At 42.9% G+C, this 20,947-nt stretch overlaps 1 protein-coding gene across 1 annotated transcript; it reads right to left on the bottom strand.

Annotated features, from left to right (window-relative positions):
* Nucleotides 1–207: 207 nt before the first annotated feature.
* c1qtnf5 (C1q and TNF related 5) lies at nucleotides 208–4,195 on the bottom strand. Its single transcript, XM_083773619.1, has 3 exons — nucleotides 4,111–4,195; nucleotides 1,531–1,775; nucleotides 208–849 (listed from the first exon to the last, which is right to left on the bottom strand). Exons 2-3 carry the CDS (start codon nucleotides 1,763–1,765, stop codon nucleotides 320–322), a joined length of 765 nt encoding a protein of 254 aa, XP_083629745.1. The 5' UTR covers nucleotides 1,766–1,775; nucleotides 4,111–4,195; the 3' UTR covers nucleotides 208–319.
* Nucleotides 4,196–20,947: the final 16,752 nt, after the last annotated feature.

Here is a 20,947-nt window from a genome sequence, read left to right as displayed (position 1 = left end):
CAGTTTTTAAGTTGCTTGATTCAGCGTCAGATATTTGATGTTAATTGTTAATCAGACACGTATTGTAACTCAAACTCCATTTGAAGTAGTTCTTGTAGTTTCACTATCTTTGAAACCTTTATAATAACATTCTTAAGCAGCCTTCTTAAAGTCCCTAAGTGGACTATATGGTCCCTATTTCCTCCGAGGAAAAATGAAAAAGGAAGGGATGTCCGCACACTGAATTGTAGCTCCCAGGAAAATTCTTTATTTGTTACAACATTTCGACCACTGTGGGTCTTCGTCAGGTATGTGTCCACATAGCAAAGAAGGGATATTATTACGCAAACACAGCAGAGTTTTTCCAGTCCGAGTGCACCAGGAAACCAGTGAAAGTGCTGTCTGTCTTACTGCTGGAGTAGAAGCCGGCGTACTCGCCCATAGCCATCTGCACCCACACCTGGTCCCCGGGGATCAGGTGGAGCAGCGAGCCGCCGGACAGCGAGGCCGGCTTGGGCCAGTTGCCGTAGAACTGGAAGTAGGAGGCCACCACATTTCCATTCTTCATGATGTCAAACTGCAGACTGGAGCGGTAGACCGTGGCGTGGACGGCAAAGTAGTACGTCCCGGGCACCCTGCAGGTGAAGCGTCCCGTCTCCGCGTTGTAGTCGCCCTGTTCGTTCAGCGAGATGCCGTCGAAGCGGACCGCGTCGCTGGTGCTGGCCACAGGCACGGGCATGGTGCGGGCCTCCGACAGCTTGGCACTGAAGGCCGATTTGGGGGCGACGGCGCACTCGCCCGCCACCCCCTTGTCGCCCTTGTGTCCCGCGTCACCGTGGTCTCCTGTGAGGCCTCGGTCTCCTGTCTCGCCTGCAACACAGTACAATCCATAGTGTTAACAATCCCCACCGGGATTAATTAATTATTTTAAAGCCTATTGCCAAGGTTTTCCCCCTTGCAACCCTTATTTTGAAGAGCCAAATATCCGTAACGGGATGTTACGATGACATAATGGTGTGTGTGTTGACTCGACCGGATGTTGATCTCTCACTGGGCGCAGAAAAAAACCTGACCACGAAAATCACAGTGCCGGCTATCGGCCGTTGAATAACACTTGTTACACAGAAACGCCATTCATGGTACCGATTTGGAGATAAAAGCCATTGAAAGCAGCACACAATGCACGTAGATGCGCGCGCAAATTAAGATTGTGTGGTCCAGTGTCACACTAGCATGCTAACGGGACTCGGCTGTCGACTCTTAAACATCGATTTATGTGATAGAATGTATTTACGTTGTTGGCGGGTGGCCAGACTAAAGCTAATTTACGTGGTTTACAGTTTTGGTAAGGCTTTCCAGTGTTAATTAAATATTTTATTTGTTTTTACATAAATCTTCTCTTCTGAGGATCCCTAGCACAAGACATTTTCAGTTTGGGGGTCCTTGAGTTGAAAAGGTTTGAGAACCACTGATTTTGACCCCTGACCCTAACGTTGAGATTCAGTGGCCAATCATATCTGGCAAACACACAGATACTGTAACATGAATCACCTCTCTCTCCTCTGTCGCCCATGTCTCCTTTCTCCCCAGGGGCAGCATCCCGCCCGTCGCGCCCGTCTCTACCTGGCTGACCAGGACTGCCGTGGACCCCCGGGGAGCCCGGGATGCCAGGATGCCCCGTGCACAGGCTGGGAGGGATCTTGTTGTCGTCTAATTGGTTGGAAAAGTCGACGCGTAGAATGAGGAGGAAGTAGTGGAACAGAGGCAGGAGTCTGAGGGAAATCATGGCAACAGCGCTGTTGATGGAGATACACACATGATAGGATGGGCTTGGAATAGTTTTTTTTTTAATGGAAATATTAATGTTTACAACTGTAAACTGTAAACATTAATACTGGACTAATGGATTTGGATGTAATTTTATTAGTCAACTACTACGACACAATTATAGTTTCTGAAAAACACAGATCACAGGTAGGCCTACATATAACAGTTGACAGTTTAGGCATTTAGCAGACGATCTTATCCAGAGCGACTTACAAGATTGAAATAAGACATTGAAATAAGCAGAGTAAGCATGGACTCTGGTCAATAAACAACACGGTAAATAGTCACAGAAGTATCCAAGTCCAGCACCCACTTTATAAAACTGGCTGCCCAGTTCACCTCTATGCTATTTGATTAGTAAAATGCATTTTACTGAACCTTTACAGAACCTTCCTATGGAAACATTTTGTGGGGAGATTTCAGAATATCTGTGTTGATGTTAGTACAGGTGCAGAGTTTCATTCAGCTCCAAGCATGTGACTCACTTTCCTGTAGCAGTGATTTTCAAAGTGGGACGGGTCTTTCAGATTTTTCATATTCCATCCTAATTGTCTAAGATTGTCTTCCAACCCACAATGACCTGTATGTGACATGGTGGAGACCTGTGCTCTGAGGAGCACTTTTTCGAGTATTGCATGTAACAGTGTGCAGGATTTTATTGTTGAACTTCGTCCCTCTCCTATACAGTCTACTCCTGACAGAACAAATATATGTGTTAAGGGTTTTGTTTGTTCAGACGTGTTTCAGCAACACAAAGAAGAGACAAACAGGAGGTATCATGGGTTTTCTATAAACACAGTGGTAAATAAATATAGTTATGCGAGAGACTAACGGAGCATAAAAGTGCTTCAGTTAATCCTTTTGATTCAGCCTGCATGCAGCACAAAATGCATGTACTCTCATGAATGCTTCTAAACACATAAAGACCATTGTAAGTTTATAAATGTACAATACTTTCATAAAATCATCTTTGCCTATAGAAGAGGAAGACTCCATTCTTCATTGTTGTAGCATATACTGCCAACATTTCCAAAAAGAGAGAATATTCAACACAGGATGGACAGAAGGAGTGTGACAGACAGACAGACAGACAGACAGACAGACAGACAGACAGACAGAAATGCTGTGTGTGTCAGCAGTATAAGCAGAAGAGGAGTGCAGACAGGACAAACACTGCAGAGACTAAAGCCAGATTTACATTTAGTTGTCCATCAGTGTCACACACCAAAAAAGCCAATCCACACGCTCACAACGCTGATCATAAACAGGCATGTTTCCAGTGTGAATGTTTATGGAACACATGCCTTTCTGAGCTACCATGTGTAGCTTGTACTAGCTACCTCCACATATCTGACACACGTTGACCTGTGACACTGTGGAGGAATTATGGTACGATTATTACAACTTATATGTTGTTCACCTTTGTCCTTCCTTACAGTAGATGTTTTGCCCTCTGAATAAGTCAAGATGTGAGGATGTTATTTTGTCCTTCACCTTGCAAAATGTCCAAGTCTGCATAATTCCAACACACTATTGTCTTCTGGCTTGATATCGTATTTATAACTTTATATATTATGTATTTATAACTAAGTGTCTCCAACTCCGTTCTGCCTCAACAACAGTGATTGATACAGTAGGAATAGTTCCTCGACACAGACATATAACTTCTTGTATTTGTTTTGGAAGGAGTAATATGTCCAGCAAGTATGATGACCAGCAGGGGTTTTCCTTGTAAAGCTATCCATACCACATTTGTCTTATTTCTCCCAAATCGAATGCTGCCTCTGTATTCTTTTTTTATTTGTCCATTTTGAATTGCACACCAAAGCAATTAAGCAGGGTGCATTTCAATCAGCTCTGATTTTAGCAGTATGCATGTCAGTCACATTTGACTTCACAAGTTACCCATCCAGTTATGTTTCCATGCAAAGTCCTGTAAATTCAGATTTGGATAAAAGACATAAATAATAACAACAACAATAACAATGAGTATACTGCACTTCTTCATACGACAACTATGATCCAAAATAAGGATGCCAGGATCCATACTTAAATATATAATTAAATTGTTAAATTGTGATATTAAAAAACATAAATATTAAACATACCAGACAGTCTATTTCCCAAAAGTATATACAGTATTCATTCCAGAAATAAAATCTGAAATTACTCATCCCGTCCTGTAAACACAGGTACTGTAGCATATCTCTTTGCATATTCATACTCAGACAGGTAGCATCCCTTAGATATGACACCTGATAGTTTGTATAGGCAGTTTAAAGAAACACTCCAGAAGTAACTCACCAGATGTTGTCCTGACGCACCTCTGGAGCAGCAGTTTGCTTTCTGTGTTGAAAAAGCAGTGAAAGTCCTTCCTCCCCAGACCAGAGACAGTCTGGCTGCTGGGGAAAAACTGAGGAGCCCAACTATTCTGAGGAAACGGTAATGAGAACCAATTAGAAAGCAGGGAGGGTGGGACTGAGGGGGAGAGAGAGGGGGGGGGGATGACAGAAAAGAGGAGGAATAAGGGAAAGACATTTTTGATGTTCTTCCAGCATAAATAACAGATAAAAGCACCTCAAGCACACTGGGACAGGGAGTGAAAATAAAGGGAAATTAGACAAATACCAGAGGTAATGAATGGTGAAAACTATGTAGAGAGTTACATAAGTTCGACTCCAGAGGATTTCTCCAAATCATTCTCCTCAGAGTAGAGATCAGAGGGGTTGTGGTCAGGAATGATGTCACCACCACTAATGCACCATGGGTACAGGGCTGCCTCACTGTTCTGAATATTCACATAAGAGACTGTGCACAGACAGACAGACAGACAGACAGACAGACAGACAGACAGACAGACGAAAAAGAGCATAATACACAAGACAAAGACAAAATACTATTTTGATTTACATTGTTTTGTTTAGACTTTCTCTGTGATCTTATAGTTTACAGTTGCTCTGAGTGTCTACTAAATGCCTAAATTGTAAATTTTACACGCACGCACACAGAGTCAGAGAGACAGACAGACAGATAGACACACACACTGCGCACACACACACACACACACACACACACACACACACACACACACACACACACACACACACACACACACACACACACACACACACACACACACAGTCACACCACTCAAAGCGAGTCGAGTCAACTATACATATAAAGTACATGTATACAATACCAGTAAGACGCCTGAGGGAGAAGCGCCCTTGCGTGCACGCATCCACCTGGGTGACAGCAGACTGCTGGGTGAGCGCTGCTAGCGCTTTGGAATAGGGGGTCAGATCAACATATCCGCCTGGGTGACAGCAGACTGCTAAGCGAGCGCTGGTGGTTTGGCATGGGGGGTCAGATCAACATATCTGCCTGGGTGACACAGCAGAATGCTGGGAAAGCACTGGCGCTTTGGCATGGGAGGTCAGATCAACATATGGAATGAATTCTGTACTGGTCATATATGGAGCATGTCTTGAGTGTACAGGGTTTGATGAGGTCAGTCAGATCAACATGGAATGTCAGAACAGGTCAGCTCCATATATGGAGATCTAAGGGTGGCAGCGGGGGCAGTGTCGAGTGTCCAGGGTTTGATGATGGCCCAGGTAGGACCGGGCCTTAATTTTCGGGCCTGTTGATAACTAGTGTTCACTGGCTGCCGGTCACCGGTCAAAAGGGAGACATCCAAGAGGAAGGATGGATGGGGAAGGATCAACATATGGAATGTCAGAACAGGTCAGCTCCATATATGGAGATCTAATGCTGCATTCACATGGAATCAGGCAAGCAGTAGACGGCAAACCGGAAAACTTAATTTTAGTAGACGGGAACAGGACGGTAAACGGAACAGGACGGCACGGCAGCCCGGCAGCCAGAACAGTAGTACAGAACGGTAGTAGTAACGTCAGACGGCATCAATGTTAAAATATTTAATCTTTTTACCGTCCTGTGCCGTCCAGCAGGTTTTGCCGCTTGCCATCTACCTGCCTGTTTCCATGTGAATGCAACATAAGGGTTTGAGGTTTGAGGTGAGATGTGCAGGCTTAGAGTTGCTGGCCAATATTGATGACATCAGGGATCTCCATATGGGCTTAATATTGATGACGTCATAACATGATGATGGGGTGACCAACCAACCAAACAACTGACGGGAAATGCACAATTTCAAGTTCTGTGACCTGCAGTCGTAACAACACAATGTATACACTATACATTGGAGGAAAACTCAATAGCAGGGCTATATTTACACAGAAAAGGAGTAGTGGTAGTGGTGAAGGGGCCTATCGTGCAAATTATGATGCTGTTATTTGTTTGGCCTGTTCTATTGTCAACACCACAGACACAGTGTCCCTTAGGGGTCCATTTGGTTTCATTTTGGTTTCATACACTCTTGAGTTACAGACCTCTAGGGAACCCAGAGAGGGTCCCTGGCTGGACCCCACTTTAAGTTTGAGAACCACTGCCATAGAACCAGGCTGTGTAGTTCAGTTCAAGTTTAAAAACATGACCTTGGCTTATTGTACACCATGATGTAAGATAACACAGCTGCAGTTAATGAAATTAATAATTGGTGTGTTAGATATGTATATGCCAACAATGTAGACTAAACATAAACTCACACCTGTCTAGTCTACTGAGGCTCAGGATGTGCCGCATGTGTTCCTAGATTTTGATTGATTGAGTACCAGTTTGCACCACAGGAAAGCTACAGTGCAATAAGGTCTAATAAGACGATTTAACCCAAGAAAGGAAGCCTAGCTATTGGCTTGTTTAAGCTATTTCCATTGGTGTCCTTCATACTCTATTCATTGCTCTACAGCAAACCTCATCTAACGCACCCATTATTGCTCTGCGGTGCCTATATCGAACACACAGTGCCACACTCCTCCCGACCCATAGGGGCGCGTAGTTGAAAGCCAATGGCCGAAAAACAGCTTGCATAGAAATGCTTTTTATTAAACAACGCGGGATGCAGCAATGCTAATCGCTGTCCCAGCAAATTATCGAGGCACATGTGGCGAGTACTTTATATTTGGAATCTGAATGTTTATGTACACGTTTACAATGTAAATGTAGCCATCGCGTAAAACAGGCGGAAGTTCATGAGCGTCATGTGAACCATGGCTACACCTAACATAACAAGAATTATCACACTTCACACACAACTCTTCGAACAGAAGTTTATTTTTATTTTTTTAATTTTTTTACAGGTCTGTACTGTAGGCTACATTTTATCAGTCCGTTTTCTATTACGCTTAAGCAGTGCTGCACATACTATTGCACAACGTTGCAACGTATTTCACAATTTTAAATCAGCCAGGCCCAATCAGTACCAGCTGTGATTGGCAACTTTGGCAAGGCAACGAACAATGTCATGAGAGAGAGAGCATGGTGCTACAGTAGGTGTATTTTATAATTATACTTATTTATACAGTTTAAATAGTTTACTGTTTCAGTGCACTATCACTTTGTACTAATGTAGTTGCAGTGCATTGTTAAACTGTACAATGTCTTGCGTCAAATTAAAGTCAATTGTGTATTTATGCTTTCTCGGACAACAAACTGGAAGTGTTGATTTATTTCACTGTTTTCAAAAAACATTCTTGAGAGCAATCAAAATGACATTGTGTTTGTAAACTTCATGGCTGCCATGTTGGATATGGCAAAACTCAAGCAGTCGCCAGTCAGAGGCTGCAGATTATCCGTTTGCAGTCTTTGTTTAGATAAGGGTCTGTCATTGAGTTCATTCAGAAATATGATTGACTAATCATAATCAAGCACTCAACCATCCATCCATCCATCTTCAACCGCTTATCCGTAGCCGGGTCGCGGGGGCAACAGCTCCACCAGAGTGCTCCAGACTTCCCTCTCCAGAGCAACATAAGTAAATTAGGACCTCCCTAAGGAGGCGTCCGACAGGGATCCTAACCAGATGCCCGAGCCACCTCAGCTTGCTCCTTTCCAGGCGAAGGAGCAGCGGTTCTACTCAGAGTCTCTCTCGTGTGACTGAACTTCTCACCCTTTCTAAGGGAGATGCCAGCCACCCGTCGAAGAAAACTCATTTCGGCCGTTTATATTCGCGACCTTATTCACACTCAACCAAGCTGTGTAATAATGCAGGGTAGGATTATTATTACATTACATATCATTATGCTACCAGTAATATATACCGGTAGACAAATATTCTAGCATGTTAACCACTTTCCACCTGGCACCCCCATTTTGGGCATGTCATCTTGGGCTTAAAGGTAGGTAGGTAGGCTATAGCCTACAGTACGTAAGTAATATGGGTAAAAAAGTGTTTATTTTCTTTTTTTTAATTTATTGTTAAAACGTCAAAGCATTAGATGTCTTTATTATCCACAAGGGACATTTGTTTTGTATGTAGCAATGATTCTGATGTAATCATTGCTACATAGGCCTACTGTAGAACAAGTGAGTTCTCAACTGAAAATTGGTTCATTATTCAATCGAATAATCTGAATCAATCTGAATCGCCAGAACATATTTTCTTAATGGGTGTGGCTAGTGATTCAGGGCTGGAGTCAGGCTAAAAGAAATGGTATCCCGACCTGAAAATGTGTTTTCTCACTTTTCTGTTCACCAAAAAGCTGGAGAGACATGGACTCCTGTTAACACTATTGCAACAAGTACTACTATCAGAGCTATTTCTATCACTTATTACCCTATGGTCCTACCTTTCAAATTTCTTAAATATTTAAACATTTCTTTAAAGATAGCTGATCAACCTGATCAATTCAATAGTGGTTAAAACAAATACATTGACAACCAGAAACCGGACAGCTTACATATCAGGCAACTACTAACTTCGAGAGACCAAATTTGGCATGATTTTAAGAGGTTAAGGTTGGGAATAAGTTTAGTGTTGGACATCAATGTACATCAAAGCATGCAGGAGGTGAAACCTTCACAATTGTACACATGACATGAGTCTGCTTAATAGCGTTTTAACACTAAAACCCTGTTTTTATGGGTAACGTGAAAGTACAGGGGGCCTCTTTGAAACTAGACTCTTTGACTTTACTTTCCATTTGAGTCGCTCAGCCATGAGGGACTTCATAAGACTCCTGTTGAGGCAATGGACTATAACTGAAACTTGCTGAAGCAGTGCCGACATGGTTCCAATTAGGATCACAATGTGAATCAGCACTTTCCGGGTCTGGTGCAATAAACAGCCTGTTGTAATTGAAAAGCCACTGCTTAAGAATTTACGGTAAATGTGGACCATTTGACAAACTGCGTGCTGTGGGGACTACAGCTGGGCTCAATAATCCTGGTGTGTGACTAATAGGAAGTGTTGGCGTTAGTGGTTGAGTGATTCTCAACATGTTGGTCAAGGACCTCAAATTGATATACAGTATTTGGCCACAAACCCCCATCTGAAAATGTTTTGTGCCAGTGAGCCCTGGGCCGGAAGAGAAGATTTGTGTTAAAAACATTCTAAATTATTCAAAAGTTTCAAACATAGCAGATGTGCAAGCATAGCTGCCTGGTAGATATGCTATTTTTGAATAGCCTACATATAAATGGATGAATTGGTTACAATGATTCTGATGCTACATTAACTACTTTTTCTGGGGACCCCCTGGAACCCTTCCAAGGACCCCACGGTGTTCCCAGACCCCACTGTGAGAACCAATGGTTAAGCCATATGTTTTCAAAGTGGGGGGTGCAAGGGAGCGCCAGTTGAAAAGAAAAGAGAAAAAAAAAAATCTAATGGTGATAATAATTAATAATATAGAACATACACACCATTCAAAGTAATATGGGTGACATGCGGCCTGCGTCCATTGAGTTCAATGGAGATGTGGCACCATGCCACCATGTTATATTCGGTTCCACTTACTATGTAGAATTTAAATTCTATTCATTCATAATTAAATTCAAACTTTATTCCAGACACACAGGTGGTCTGGAATAAACATATACAAATCATCAATATCACATAAGACTAATAATGATATAATCATAAGACTAATGTACCAGTTTAACCCCTTTCAAACTGGCATTCATATTTTAGGCATATAGTCAGACATTTTCCAAAATAGTCAGTGGCTGTCTATTTGGGGTCCTTTGGAACGCATTTGGAACCCCTGGGGTTTTTATAGACAAGACAGACAAGGCATAACATAATCATTTTCTTTGTGCAAAATGCTTAAATTCACTTTAGGCTTCTTCTACAGATTGAATACTTGTCCAGCTCAAAAAACTGGTCACTGGCCTTTTTCTGGCCTGTTCCCGTCCATAATGTACTTTGTGTGCAAAATGTATTGTACCTGGTTATTGTTAGTGTACCATTTTGGAGTATTGTTGTATATATTGTATAGGTTTCTGGAGGTATTGTCATTGATTTATTATTGATTACACTTTAAAGTGTAATTATGCATCTGCCGCTTGGCCAGTTCCCACTTGAAAAAGAGACGCAGTCTCAATGTGTTTTACTGGTTAAATAAAGGTTAAAAGAAATGAAAATCACCAGGCTATAATGCATAATGAGTAACAGACCTATCATGATATTAGAATAAATACAAACATTGAAAATACAGTTTCAGGCATTACCAACCCCTGTTTCAGGCATTATATCATTCAATGAATTGGTCAAATTAAAAACATAGGTATAATGTTGTACAGTTAATACTGAAACAGAAACTATAACATATATTTTTGAGTGGTGCAAACCACTCCTACAACCAGCTTGCAATGTCCTTGTACTTGTTTGTTTGTTTGTGTGTGTGTCTGTCTGTCTGTGTGAGCATGAGTATGTGACTTAATAATAGCAGTAGGGGGCGCCAGAAACAGTGAGAGGGGTAGTGACTCTAATGAGAGAGAGTGAGAGAGGGAGAGAGAGAGAGAGAGAGAGAGGGGGGGGGGGGGGGGAATTGCACCACTCAGTTCACACGTGTGTGATTTTTAACATATCAGCAGCTGCACACAATTGAGTTGGCGAGAGTGACTGGACAGACTGAAGAGGACATGATGGATGCCTTCATAGAGCAGACATCAGAGGAGTTGGAGAAATGCCAACAGAAGCTTCTGGCCTCCGAGGACGCCTTGAGAGAGACAGAGGAGAAACTGAAGAGTCGTGAGGAAGAGTTGAGAGCATCTGAGGAGGTTCATGGCGACATGAAGGTACCGATGAAACACCAGTGAGGTTTAGCATACTATTCGTCTTCAACGTTTCTCAGGCTGAGGACCCCATTCACACTGATTAAACCTTTTCATAAACTTCAGACTTGTTTGACAGCACTGTCATCAGTGTCTAATTGCTCCCGATGTGCAGGTTGGTGACTTGCATGGTTTCCTCCACCATTGGTATGTGAATTTTGGTGGATGTAATGCAAATCTATGTAAAGTGCTTTGGATAAAAGCTCTAAATAAATGCACCAATTATCATTCTATTTATTTAGTGTTGTGTAAACTTGTTTGTTTACACTATCTTTTCTATTAATATGTTGGGTACATTTTAATGTGTATTCTCAGATGTTTAACTACTTAAACCATGAATGTGTACATTTTACCTTTGTCTCTGTACTACATTTTTAGCTAAATGTATCCCCCAGAATAGGGATGCTATGGTTAGCCAATGAATAAACGGATAAAGTGGTTAAAACGATTGTGATACTATGTTAACTACTGTTGCTGTAGGACCCCACTTTGAGAACCAATGCGGTTAGGCTGTGAAAATAGCCTACATGCTTTCATGTTCTGAAATATGAGGAATATCACATACATTTTGTATTCTCTCAGGACACATTGAGGGAGAGCGAGGAGGAGCTGAGATCCTCCCAGGAGGCATTGGGTGACATGAAGGTGCAGATGAGGGAGACCAGTGAGGCCCTGGAGGAGACCCTGACCACAGTGAGCCACCTGGAGACGGAGCTGACCAGACTGAGAGGTGTGCTGAGGTCAACCTGGCAGGAAGGGGACCAGATTGCGGCCCATCTCGCAGAGAGACGCCTGCGATCTGAAGACGACACAAGCCGGACGCAGCAGAAGACGGAGCTCAGCTCTTTTAAGGTGTCGTAGAATTCTGGATCAATCAGTAATTGATGAAGAAATAGGAGTCTGAGACAATATTCTATGTGGTGATGGCTATGCTTTATGTACATGATATCATAGGACGAAGTACAATCACACTCAGGTTGGTGGTAGTTCTGCCAACAACCACAGGGATCAGACAATAGTTATACTAGCTGCTACAAGGACATGCTGAACCATACCAGATGGGCTGTAACAAACGATAGCTATAAGCAGGCCTTAAAGTTCTCAATCCTGGGGACTGATTTCAGTCCTGAGGATTTCATAGGGGTCATTTAATGGCATCAGTGTAGATTTGCAAAAAAACATTTTCAGTCTTGGGATTCTTTTTGGCTTTAATCCCTGTATAAGGCCTAGCTTGGCTGCTACAGGCAGCTATAAGTGATGGTAAAATATAAAGGTTAGTTATAAACAACCATGCTAACGATTTAGTATAATGTTAAATTCTTCTACAATTTCCTCCTTGAAGGAGTTTGCCAGAAAACTCCAGCAGGATCACGCCACCCTAGCAGAGGAGCTGAAGGAGGAACGGGCCGTCGTGTGCTCCCTGTCGGCGCTGCTGCAGCAGGGGAAGTCTGAGTCCGCCGAGCGCATGAGGGACTTTGAGGACGAGATGGAGGAGGTGCTGGGGGAGCTGGCGGCCATGCAGGGGCAGGAGCAGAGGTGGCGAGACACACTGGCGGAGCACCATGCGGCGCTGCTGAGCCTCGGGCGCGACCACGCACAGATGGAGACGGAGTTGAAAGAAACCAGGGCCCTGCTTGACTGTAAGAGAAGATGTGAGATGAACCACCACTCGATGGCCTTGGAGAGCCTTCAGGAGGAGCACACTTAACTCGCAGCACGTGAGAGGAATGCACCAAGCAAGCTGTGGGACCAGCAGAGGACAGGAGGACCACAGCACTAGAGGACATGCTAAAGATCCTTACACACCATGAGGGAGTGTTTATTTCATGTGATTAATTAGTTTTAACTGCTGCTTGAGTCGTGAGTACAGTACATCCATCTACATCCATCTATATAGAATGAGTATTACGTGGCTATACAGTATAGTGAATTATTTATTTTTCAAAACAAGGTAAATTTAACAGTTAGCGGTTTGATATTAAATATCTTCTGGTGCATTTCCATGTTGTTTATTCTTCACGCTCCTGGTGTGTGTAAGGAGTCTAAGGACCTTAAGGGATGAAACTTCATCTCGAAGGCGAGGTTGTCCGCCCGCTGAGTCTCCTCAGACAACTTAATGTGGAGCTCCAGGATCCGTCTCTAGCTGTGGCGTTGGCCTTGCTCAGCTCCTCCTCCCAGTTGGCCGTGTTGTGCATGTAGGTCATGTTCCCCTCTTCCAGGAGCTTCACCTGCATTCTCAGGTTGCCCAAATCCTCCAGGTTTCATATGTATATTTCCACCGAAGTTTCCAGTTTCACCGCCCGGTCTGTACAGCTCTGCCAGGCTGGTGAGTTTGTCATTTTTTTAATCCTTTATTTACCCAGGGTAGTAGCTGAGCACAAGTGCTCATTTTCAGCAACACCCTGCACATTGAGACACACACACACACACATTAAAGGGACTTCTACTGTTGGCCACTACTGGAGCAGTTGGGGGTTCAGTGCCTTGCTCAAGGGCGCTTCAGCGTTGTTGGGTGATGACAATCACTTCCTTACCCAGATTTCTCCTGCCCGTCCGGGGAATCGTACCGGCAATAAGGGCGCTCCTCTAACCCTTAGGCCACCGCTGCCCCAAATTGCGTCATTGCGGTGCTGAACCTCGATCAACTCCTCTATCGCTTCACAATGGATGTGTAGTCATCCTTAGCAGGTTATCTTCCTGCACTCCCTCCAGTTGTAGCTGTTGGCTGTTTCCTTCCTCAGGGCGTGCTTGGGTCATCGAATGAGTCCAGCTGATTGGCGTGGCCTGTTAAAACATTGTTCCTCTTGGACACTCAGGACAGTGACCTGAACATCTAGCTCCTGACAGTGCTGTAGCAGCAATTCCTTTTCTGATCAAAATTCATGTCTGTAAGTTCCTCTAGTGCCTTTTTCAGCTGCAGCTCCACCCCAAACTGGGCCATGCTCTCGTTACTCATGAGCACTTGAATGGCCGTTATGACAACATGCTGCACTGACTCCTTCAGGGTCATAATGATCTGGATGTATTCTTGTTTGCATTCACATCTCACGGCACAGCCCAGTATGAGCTGTAGCAGTCTGCCCAGCTCCACCGGGAGTGCTCTGCCACCTTGGCCAAGTCTTGCATGCATACGTCTGTGGTCTGCTTTGCAAGGACCTCATTATAATCGAAAATCATCTGCAGGATCTTCTTCAGGTCGTTCATCTTCAGTCTCCAATTGTCCCCTGTATCTGCTTTGATAGGGCTCGGCCATGCGTCACTGAACCATGCATGCTGGGTCTATCTGATGCAGTGCCTGTGACATTGCTGCTCCAGTGATCAGTTGCTCTGCTGCTGTTCAGGGTCTTGGACTCTGGAGCTATATCCTAAGCACCTTGTGACCATGTCTAGAAATGTGCTATATCATATTACAAGACTGTCACACAGGCATAGGAAGGTGGAAAAGGCCTATTTAATATTATCCATCCATTCATAGTCTTATAGCACCCCCTGCCTGTGTGACACCCCATCCCATTGAGTTGTAATTATCATCCAACTTCCCTCAAACCTACACTTGTAAAATAACAATTCATGGTAGATGTTGCAGTAATGAATGTTCTTGTCATTATCACTTTCTACAATAAAATGTCATGTTAATTACAACCAAAGGAGGATTGAGGTGGTCGGGGAGCCATGAGAGCATCCAAAATAAAACATTTGGAGTGTCTAGTGGTCAGACTTTCACAAGCACATCAGTACAATTACATTCTTAAAGATATTTCACTTTCAAATAAATAAACATTTATTTTTTAAAGTAATGGAAGAATTACGGCCCCTCATGCATTAATTAGGACATTCTAATGCTTCATTTACTTTTTTGTTTATTTTATTTGAGAGTAAAATATCCCTTTAATGTACATTGAATGTTTTTCCCTGTCCATTTCAGTCACAACCTTGATGTAAGTTTGATTATCAATTAACTATCACAATTCACAATATAGAGCTTTTTAACGCTTATTTTGACCAAAGCCAACTTACCCTTACTCTACAATGAAGATTTACTGTGTAGAAATGATCATACAGTAGTTGGTTTGACTTTTTCTTAATTCATGGTGTACTTTTATGTGACAGTCATTCTACAGTGTCACACAAGAGCAGAACATTTTGACCCCAGACTGTTATTTGAACATATGAGGTTTCCACCAGACGGCAACGATGCCATGTATGTGCGTAGATGTTCCTTATTACAAGTGGTTTAGAGTAGTACTTCATTTTTAGAGTAGTTCCCCTGAACACACAGTTTGTCCAAATATGAGACCTCATGGATGCTGTAGGGTGTGAAGGGTGTTACGACCATGAGTGTAATGGTGATGCCATTTGGTGTCCGACAGTGCTCCATTTAGCATGTGTGCAGTTTTTTTAGTGATCTAATGTACATTGTGTAGCTCACACAAGCTTCTCTTTCTTGACAAATGATAATGACTGAGTTCAACGATGTAATATCCCCAATAAACATCCCCAGGTTTTTTGCAAGAGGTGGGCACTCTTCAAAATAGTTAATGAAAGAATGTCACCCAGTTAAGGTCTAACATTAAAACATTGGCCCGGGCAGATGGCGTAGCTGTCAGGGCACCTTGGCTGGTAATCCAGTCTCTCAGTGTGCCTTTACTGCGTGTCACCCCCCATCTCTCCCCATTTCCTGTCAGCCTACTTTCATCTATCCTATCAATAAAATAAATCACACTTGTGTGAAGTGAGGGGTGCCCACTGTGTGGCTGCCACATTCATTGCAGATTCACTGCCACTACAGTATATACGTTACGAGACATGAATGCAGTGTGTTATTGACATTGTATAATAAAACAAAATCTGTCACAAGATTGGCCACATGACGTCTCATGTATATTTAACTCCTACTTTTTTTTATTGGCCTAAAATATTGTCTATATACATACATTCATGAATCCACTTGCTGACAGGCTGTCGGTATTGGGACATTTATTTTATAGGCGTTTCTTGTGACCCTACCATTAACATCTAATGGCTTTAGATAAAACTTTCCTTTTGCTTTAAGTAGCATGCGACTGACATGTCAAACTTTTCATGATTCTGAATCCATTCCAAGCATTAGTTTTGCACAAAATACACTCCTTTGGCTAAAAGCCATAGCTGTCATGACAAAATGTGATGGTCAGCACATTTTGGGCAAGTGGCTATGGCTGTTTTTAGCCCAAGGAGTGTTTTTTGTGAAAAACTAATGCTTGGAATGAATTTAGAATCATGAAAACCCCCTAGTTTGACATGTCGCATGCTACAAAAGAAAAGTTTGACATTTTTGCCTGCCATAGGATGTTAACGGGAGGGTCACAAGAAACGAGAACAAATTGCCCAATATTAACAGCCGGGCAGCAAGTGGATTCATGAATATATGTATATAGACAATATTTTAGGCCAATAAAAGACTATATACCAAATTTCCCACTTTAAACAAAAGCATGTCAGCTGCTGGACTATAAACAAACATTAAGATCTTTTGAAAATGGCATATACAAGCACAAAGCCCATAATCACTTCACATCTGTGTGAAGTGAGGGGCGCTCTTATCATTATACATCATCATGAATCCCTGTCTACAATACATATGACATACATTTTCCCTTCATTGTCAATGGCATTTAATGTTTGTTACCACAAATGTAACACAAAGTGTATGGTTTAACTAAGTGTAAGTTATTAACAGTGACATCACTTGTAGGCTGTCATGCCAGTAGGCAAGTTTAATTGTTTTTTTCTTCTTTTGTCCAGCAGATGTCACTCATGTTACTTTACTGATAGGGGCATAAGATGCAACAGCCAAAATGTAGATTGTATGTAAAAGCACTTAAGCTCTTTTCTGTATGTGCGACGTGTTGTGAGCTCTCAGCTTGTAGAATGTAGATCAACTTCTACTTTCCCCATTTAGTTTTTTAAATGTTCACTTATAATGACCTGCTCAACAATCAACATACCATTGCCATGCCAGGTTGAAGGTGGTTCAATTTATGGGTGCATAGAGTATGTTAAATCTAATCTGCATCTCTAATGCTTGTATCGTACAGTACTTTGTAGCTTTGTGATACGAAGTTTTAGCAAATATTAGTAGCCTTGCTGAGCCATGTGGAGCCTATCTCCTGTCTCTGTAGTGTGAGGCAGCTTGATGTGCAAGTACTGTACACCCTGTGGACATGACAAAATTATTAAAAATAACAATTACAGTGCAAAAGAGAAAACATATTTTCTTTTTGAGGGTGTCCAGCTTTGAGTGTTTGTGTAAACACAAGCATTGAAGACAAAAGTGTGTAAACACAAACATTGAAGACAAAGGTGAGGGGACGCAAATTTTTACACAAAGAGTGTCACTTCACATCGGTGTGATTTTTTTGTTTCGTTTTTTAAGAGTGGCAACAGATGTTCCAGACAAGTGGTGCATAAAAACTAAATGAGGCTTCCCCACGTTTGGTTTTTGGGACAGAAAGCAGACCTTTCCCAGATGACCTGAGAGATATGGATGGTTCATGATATATCACACAAGATCAGAATTTTATTTTGGTCAAATTTGGCCTAGAGTAGCAGAGCATTCAAAGCTTTATAGACCAAGAGTCTTCTTCTTTTGGATGTGCCCTTCAGGGGTCGCCACGGAAAATCATTGTTTTTCTAGACCAAGAGTCGTATTTTGAAATAAATTGTTTGTACACGGAGCCAGTGTACGGATTTAAGAACTGGAGTGTAGATTGATGCTGTTGTGTCATGGGGCAGTCCGTGCCCTATACACGGATTTAAGAACTGGAGTGTAGATTGATGCTGTTGTGTCATGGGGCAGTCCGTGCCCTATATACTGATTTAAGAACTGGTGTGTAGATTGATGCTGTTGTGTCATGGGGCAGTCCGTGCCCTATATACTGATTTAAGAACTGGTGTGTAGATTGATGCTGTTGTGTCATGGGGCAGTCCGTGCCCTATATACTGATTTAAGAACTGGTGTGTAGATTGATGCTGTTGTGTCATGGGGCAGTCCGTGCCCTATATACTGATTTAAGAACTGGTGTGTAGATTGATGCTGTTGTGTCATGGGGCAGTCCGTGCCCTATATACTGATTTAAGAACTGGTGTGTAGATTGATGCTGTTGTGTCATGGGGCAGTCCGTGCCCTATATACTGATTTAAGAACTGGTGTGTAGATTGATGCTGTTGTGTCATGGGGCAGTCCGTGCCCTATACACTGATTTAAGAACTGGTGTGTAGATTGATGCTGTTGTGTCATGGGGCAGTCCGTGCCCTATACACTGATTTAAGAACTGGTGTGTAGATTGATGCTGTTCTGTCATGGGGCAGTCTGTGCCCTATATACTGATTTAAGAACTGGAGTGTAGATTGATGCTGTTGTGTCATGGGGCACTCCGTGCCCTATACACTGATTTAAGAACTGGAATGTAGATTGATGCTGTTGTGTCATGGGGCAGTCCGTGCCCTATATACTGGACGATGTACACAGCAGCTTCAATTTGACTACATCTGCGTATTTCCCAATGCATTTTAATGTGTGATGGTGTTCTGTTTATTCTATTGATTGGTCACCTCACCTCATCAATGCCTCTCTAAATTGGAGGTTGCCAAATATTGTAGAGGAGGAGGGAGGGGTGTGTTGTCTGTCTGTACTTAAGAGCAATATTTTAGTAGTCTGTTGAATGTAATGTTGAGTGAGTAATGTAACTTATATTATGTTGTACAACCTTTAAAGGTGAGATTAGTCATAGGCTATGAGAATGTATAGCTGGGTTAATGCAGGGGCATTCAGTTAGTTAGGCTTGGAGGAGCACCCAGGGGAGAGCTGCCAGGGCCCTTGTCTTGTAAGGGTGTCACCTGTTTAACAGTATCTTAAGTTCCTAGGTTGTTGTCTCCACCAGGCCGAAGGCATGTGGGGAGAGTATGTTTTGCACTCCGTCCGTCCGTGTGTCCGTGTGTGTGTCCGTGAACAGCTAATCTCGGCCACCGTTAACCCGGTCGATGCCATATTTTGCACACACACTCCCTGGATGCCAACGATGAACCTCTGCCCCAAACTTTCCAGAACGGCCTGTTATAGCGCCACCAGGAGGCCGCTTTGTGCAAAACGGCCACCGTTAACCCGGTCGATGCCATATTTTGCACACACACTCCCTGGATGCCAACGATGAACCTCTGCCCCAAACTTTCCAGAACGGCCTGTTATAGCGCCACCAGGAGGCCGCTTTGTGCAAAACAAGTTTTTGCACAGTACACCTACAGATTTTGTCCAAACATCACGCAAATTGGTACACAGTCTCTCTAGAGCCATTCAACGAAACGGGTCTTTCACATTTATCAGACTCCATCCTGATTGGTTAAGATTGGCTTCCAAAGTTCACAGGAGTGCTCAGTTTCAAACAAAATGCTGCAAATCATGAACACATCGCGTGATTTCCGTGAAATTGTGCACCCACATTCCCACTAGGCCCAGGACAAAATGCCACATGAACAATTTCAACTCAGCCTCAAGGTGGCGCTATAACTGGCCGAAAAGTGTTTTTACCTCTAACTGCACGGATCTGTGGATAACCTGGTGGAGACCTGTGCCCGGAAGGGCACTTTTTCTAGTTTTCTTTAGTTTAGTTTGCTGTCAAGTATTAGTTTCATTTTTGGGAAAGTCTTAATTAGATTTGTTATTTAAGGCCTTCACTATTTATACTGCACTGTAATTGTTGTTGAAGGATTCGTTTGGGAGAAAATAAAACACCCCAAACTTTGCATATCTGGACATATTTTTGAAACCTTGACCAATCGGCCAACTTCACATGTTTATGACATTATGTGTAACTTTCTTAACATCCCATCACTTTTTCGAAACGTGACAGTGGAAACAATGGACAACAAAGGCTCACATTCTTCTGGTTTCCAAACGGTAAAATCCCCAGTGTGACAGTGTCATTAACTATAAACAAACCCATCTTTAACTCTGAGATTGATTTAATGAATAGTACTATTAACAGTTTGCAAAATGTACAGTTATACAAAACTGCTAAAGTCCACAAAAAGCCATGAGGGCTTATTTCCATTGTGGGACTCCTGACTCAATTCATCAAGACAGAGGGAAAAGATGGACGCATGTTTACTGTCTCAGAGGTAGATCAACAGCTGATGGTTGTACTGTGTACTGGCATATGTAGGCAGACGCCATGGAAACAATGCCCCCCCACACCACCACCATGCGTCAGGATGCTGCGTCTTTTATTCACTGCATTGCCCCCCTGCTCCCTGCGATGACCTCTGACCTCTGTGTTAGCCTACACAAAAGGAGTCAGACAACTCCCTCATTCAAACCTGCATGCGTGCACGGCTGGCTGGCTGCACAGTGCACACGCTCACACACGCACATGCATATACTTTGTGTGCTCTGAATATGCAGGGTACACTAGACAGACACAATGTAAGAGAGGGGATGGGAGTCAGAGAGAGGGGGGCGGTCAGACAGAGAGAGTTACTGTAGTGTACAGAGAGAGAGAGAGAGAGAGCAGGTGCTGGAACAGAGGGAGAGATGACTATAGGTATAGTAGGCTACAGCTAGCTGGGCATGCTGAGATAAATGTATTGTTAGTGAGAGAGATTAGTTTACTTTTAACAACAATGGTTTAATTCTAGCCTGTAATTATTGTAATACACTGTAGCCTACACTAAATGGAGCCCAATTGTTGTGCACAGGTGTCAATCAGTAGTTACCAGGCAGCGGAACAAAGCAACCCTCTGGGGAGTTTTTTTTTTAAGTCAGCCTCTCTCCCTGGCAGTCCCTGCAAGCATATGAGTCAGTCACCAGGTCACCTGCAACTGCGACAATAAAGGACCAACCTACTTTCACTCACATGCTAGACAGGTTCATTCTAACTCCACTCATCAGCTGTGTGCGACAGACAGG

The sequence above is a fragment of the Protomyctophum parallelum genome (genome assembly GCF_964188405.1).
Source record: "Protomyctophum parallelum genome assembly, chromosome: 9".
Taxonomy (NCBI): domain Eukaryota; kingdom Metazoa; phylum Chordata; class Actinopteri; order Myctophiformes; family Myctophidae; genus Protomyctophum; species Protomyctophum parallelum.
Note: the sequence above shows the minus strand (reverse complement) of the source record. Positions and strands in the feature narration are given on the sequence as shown.

Excerpts from the sequence above, each read along its gene's own strand:
- c1qtnf5 (XM_083773619.1), bottom strand. The coding sequence starts at position 1,765 with ATGATTTCCCTCAGACTCCTGCCTCTGTTCCACTACTTCCTCCTCATT. Across the intron at positions 850-1,530 it reads GGGCGACAGAGGAGAGAGAG|GCGAGACAGGAGACCGAGGC; the intron begins GTGATTCATGTT and ends ACTGTGTTGCAG.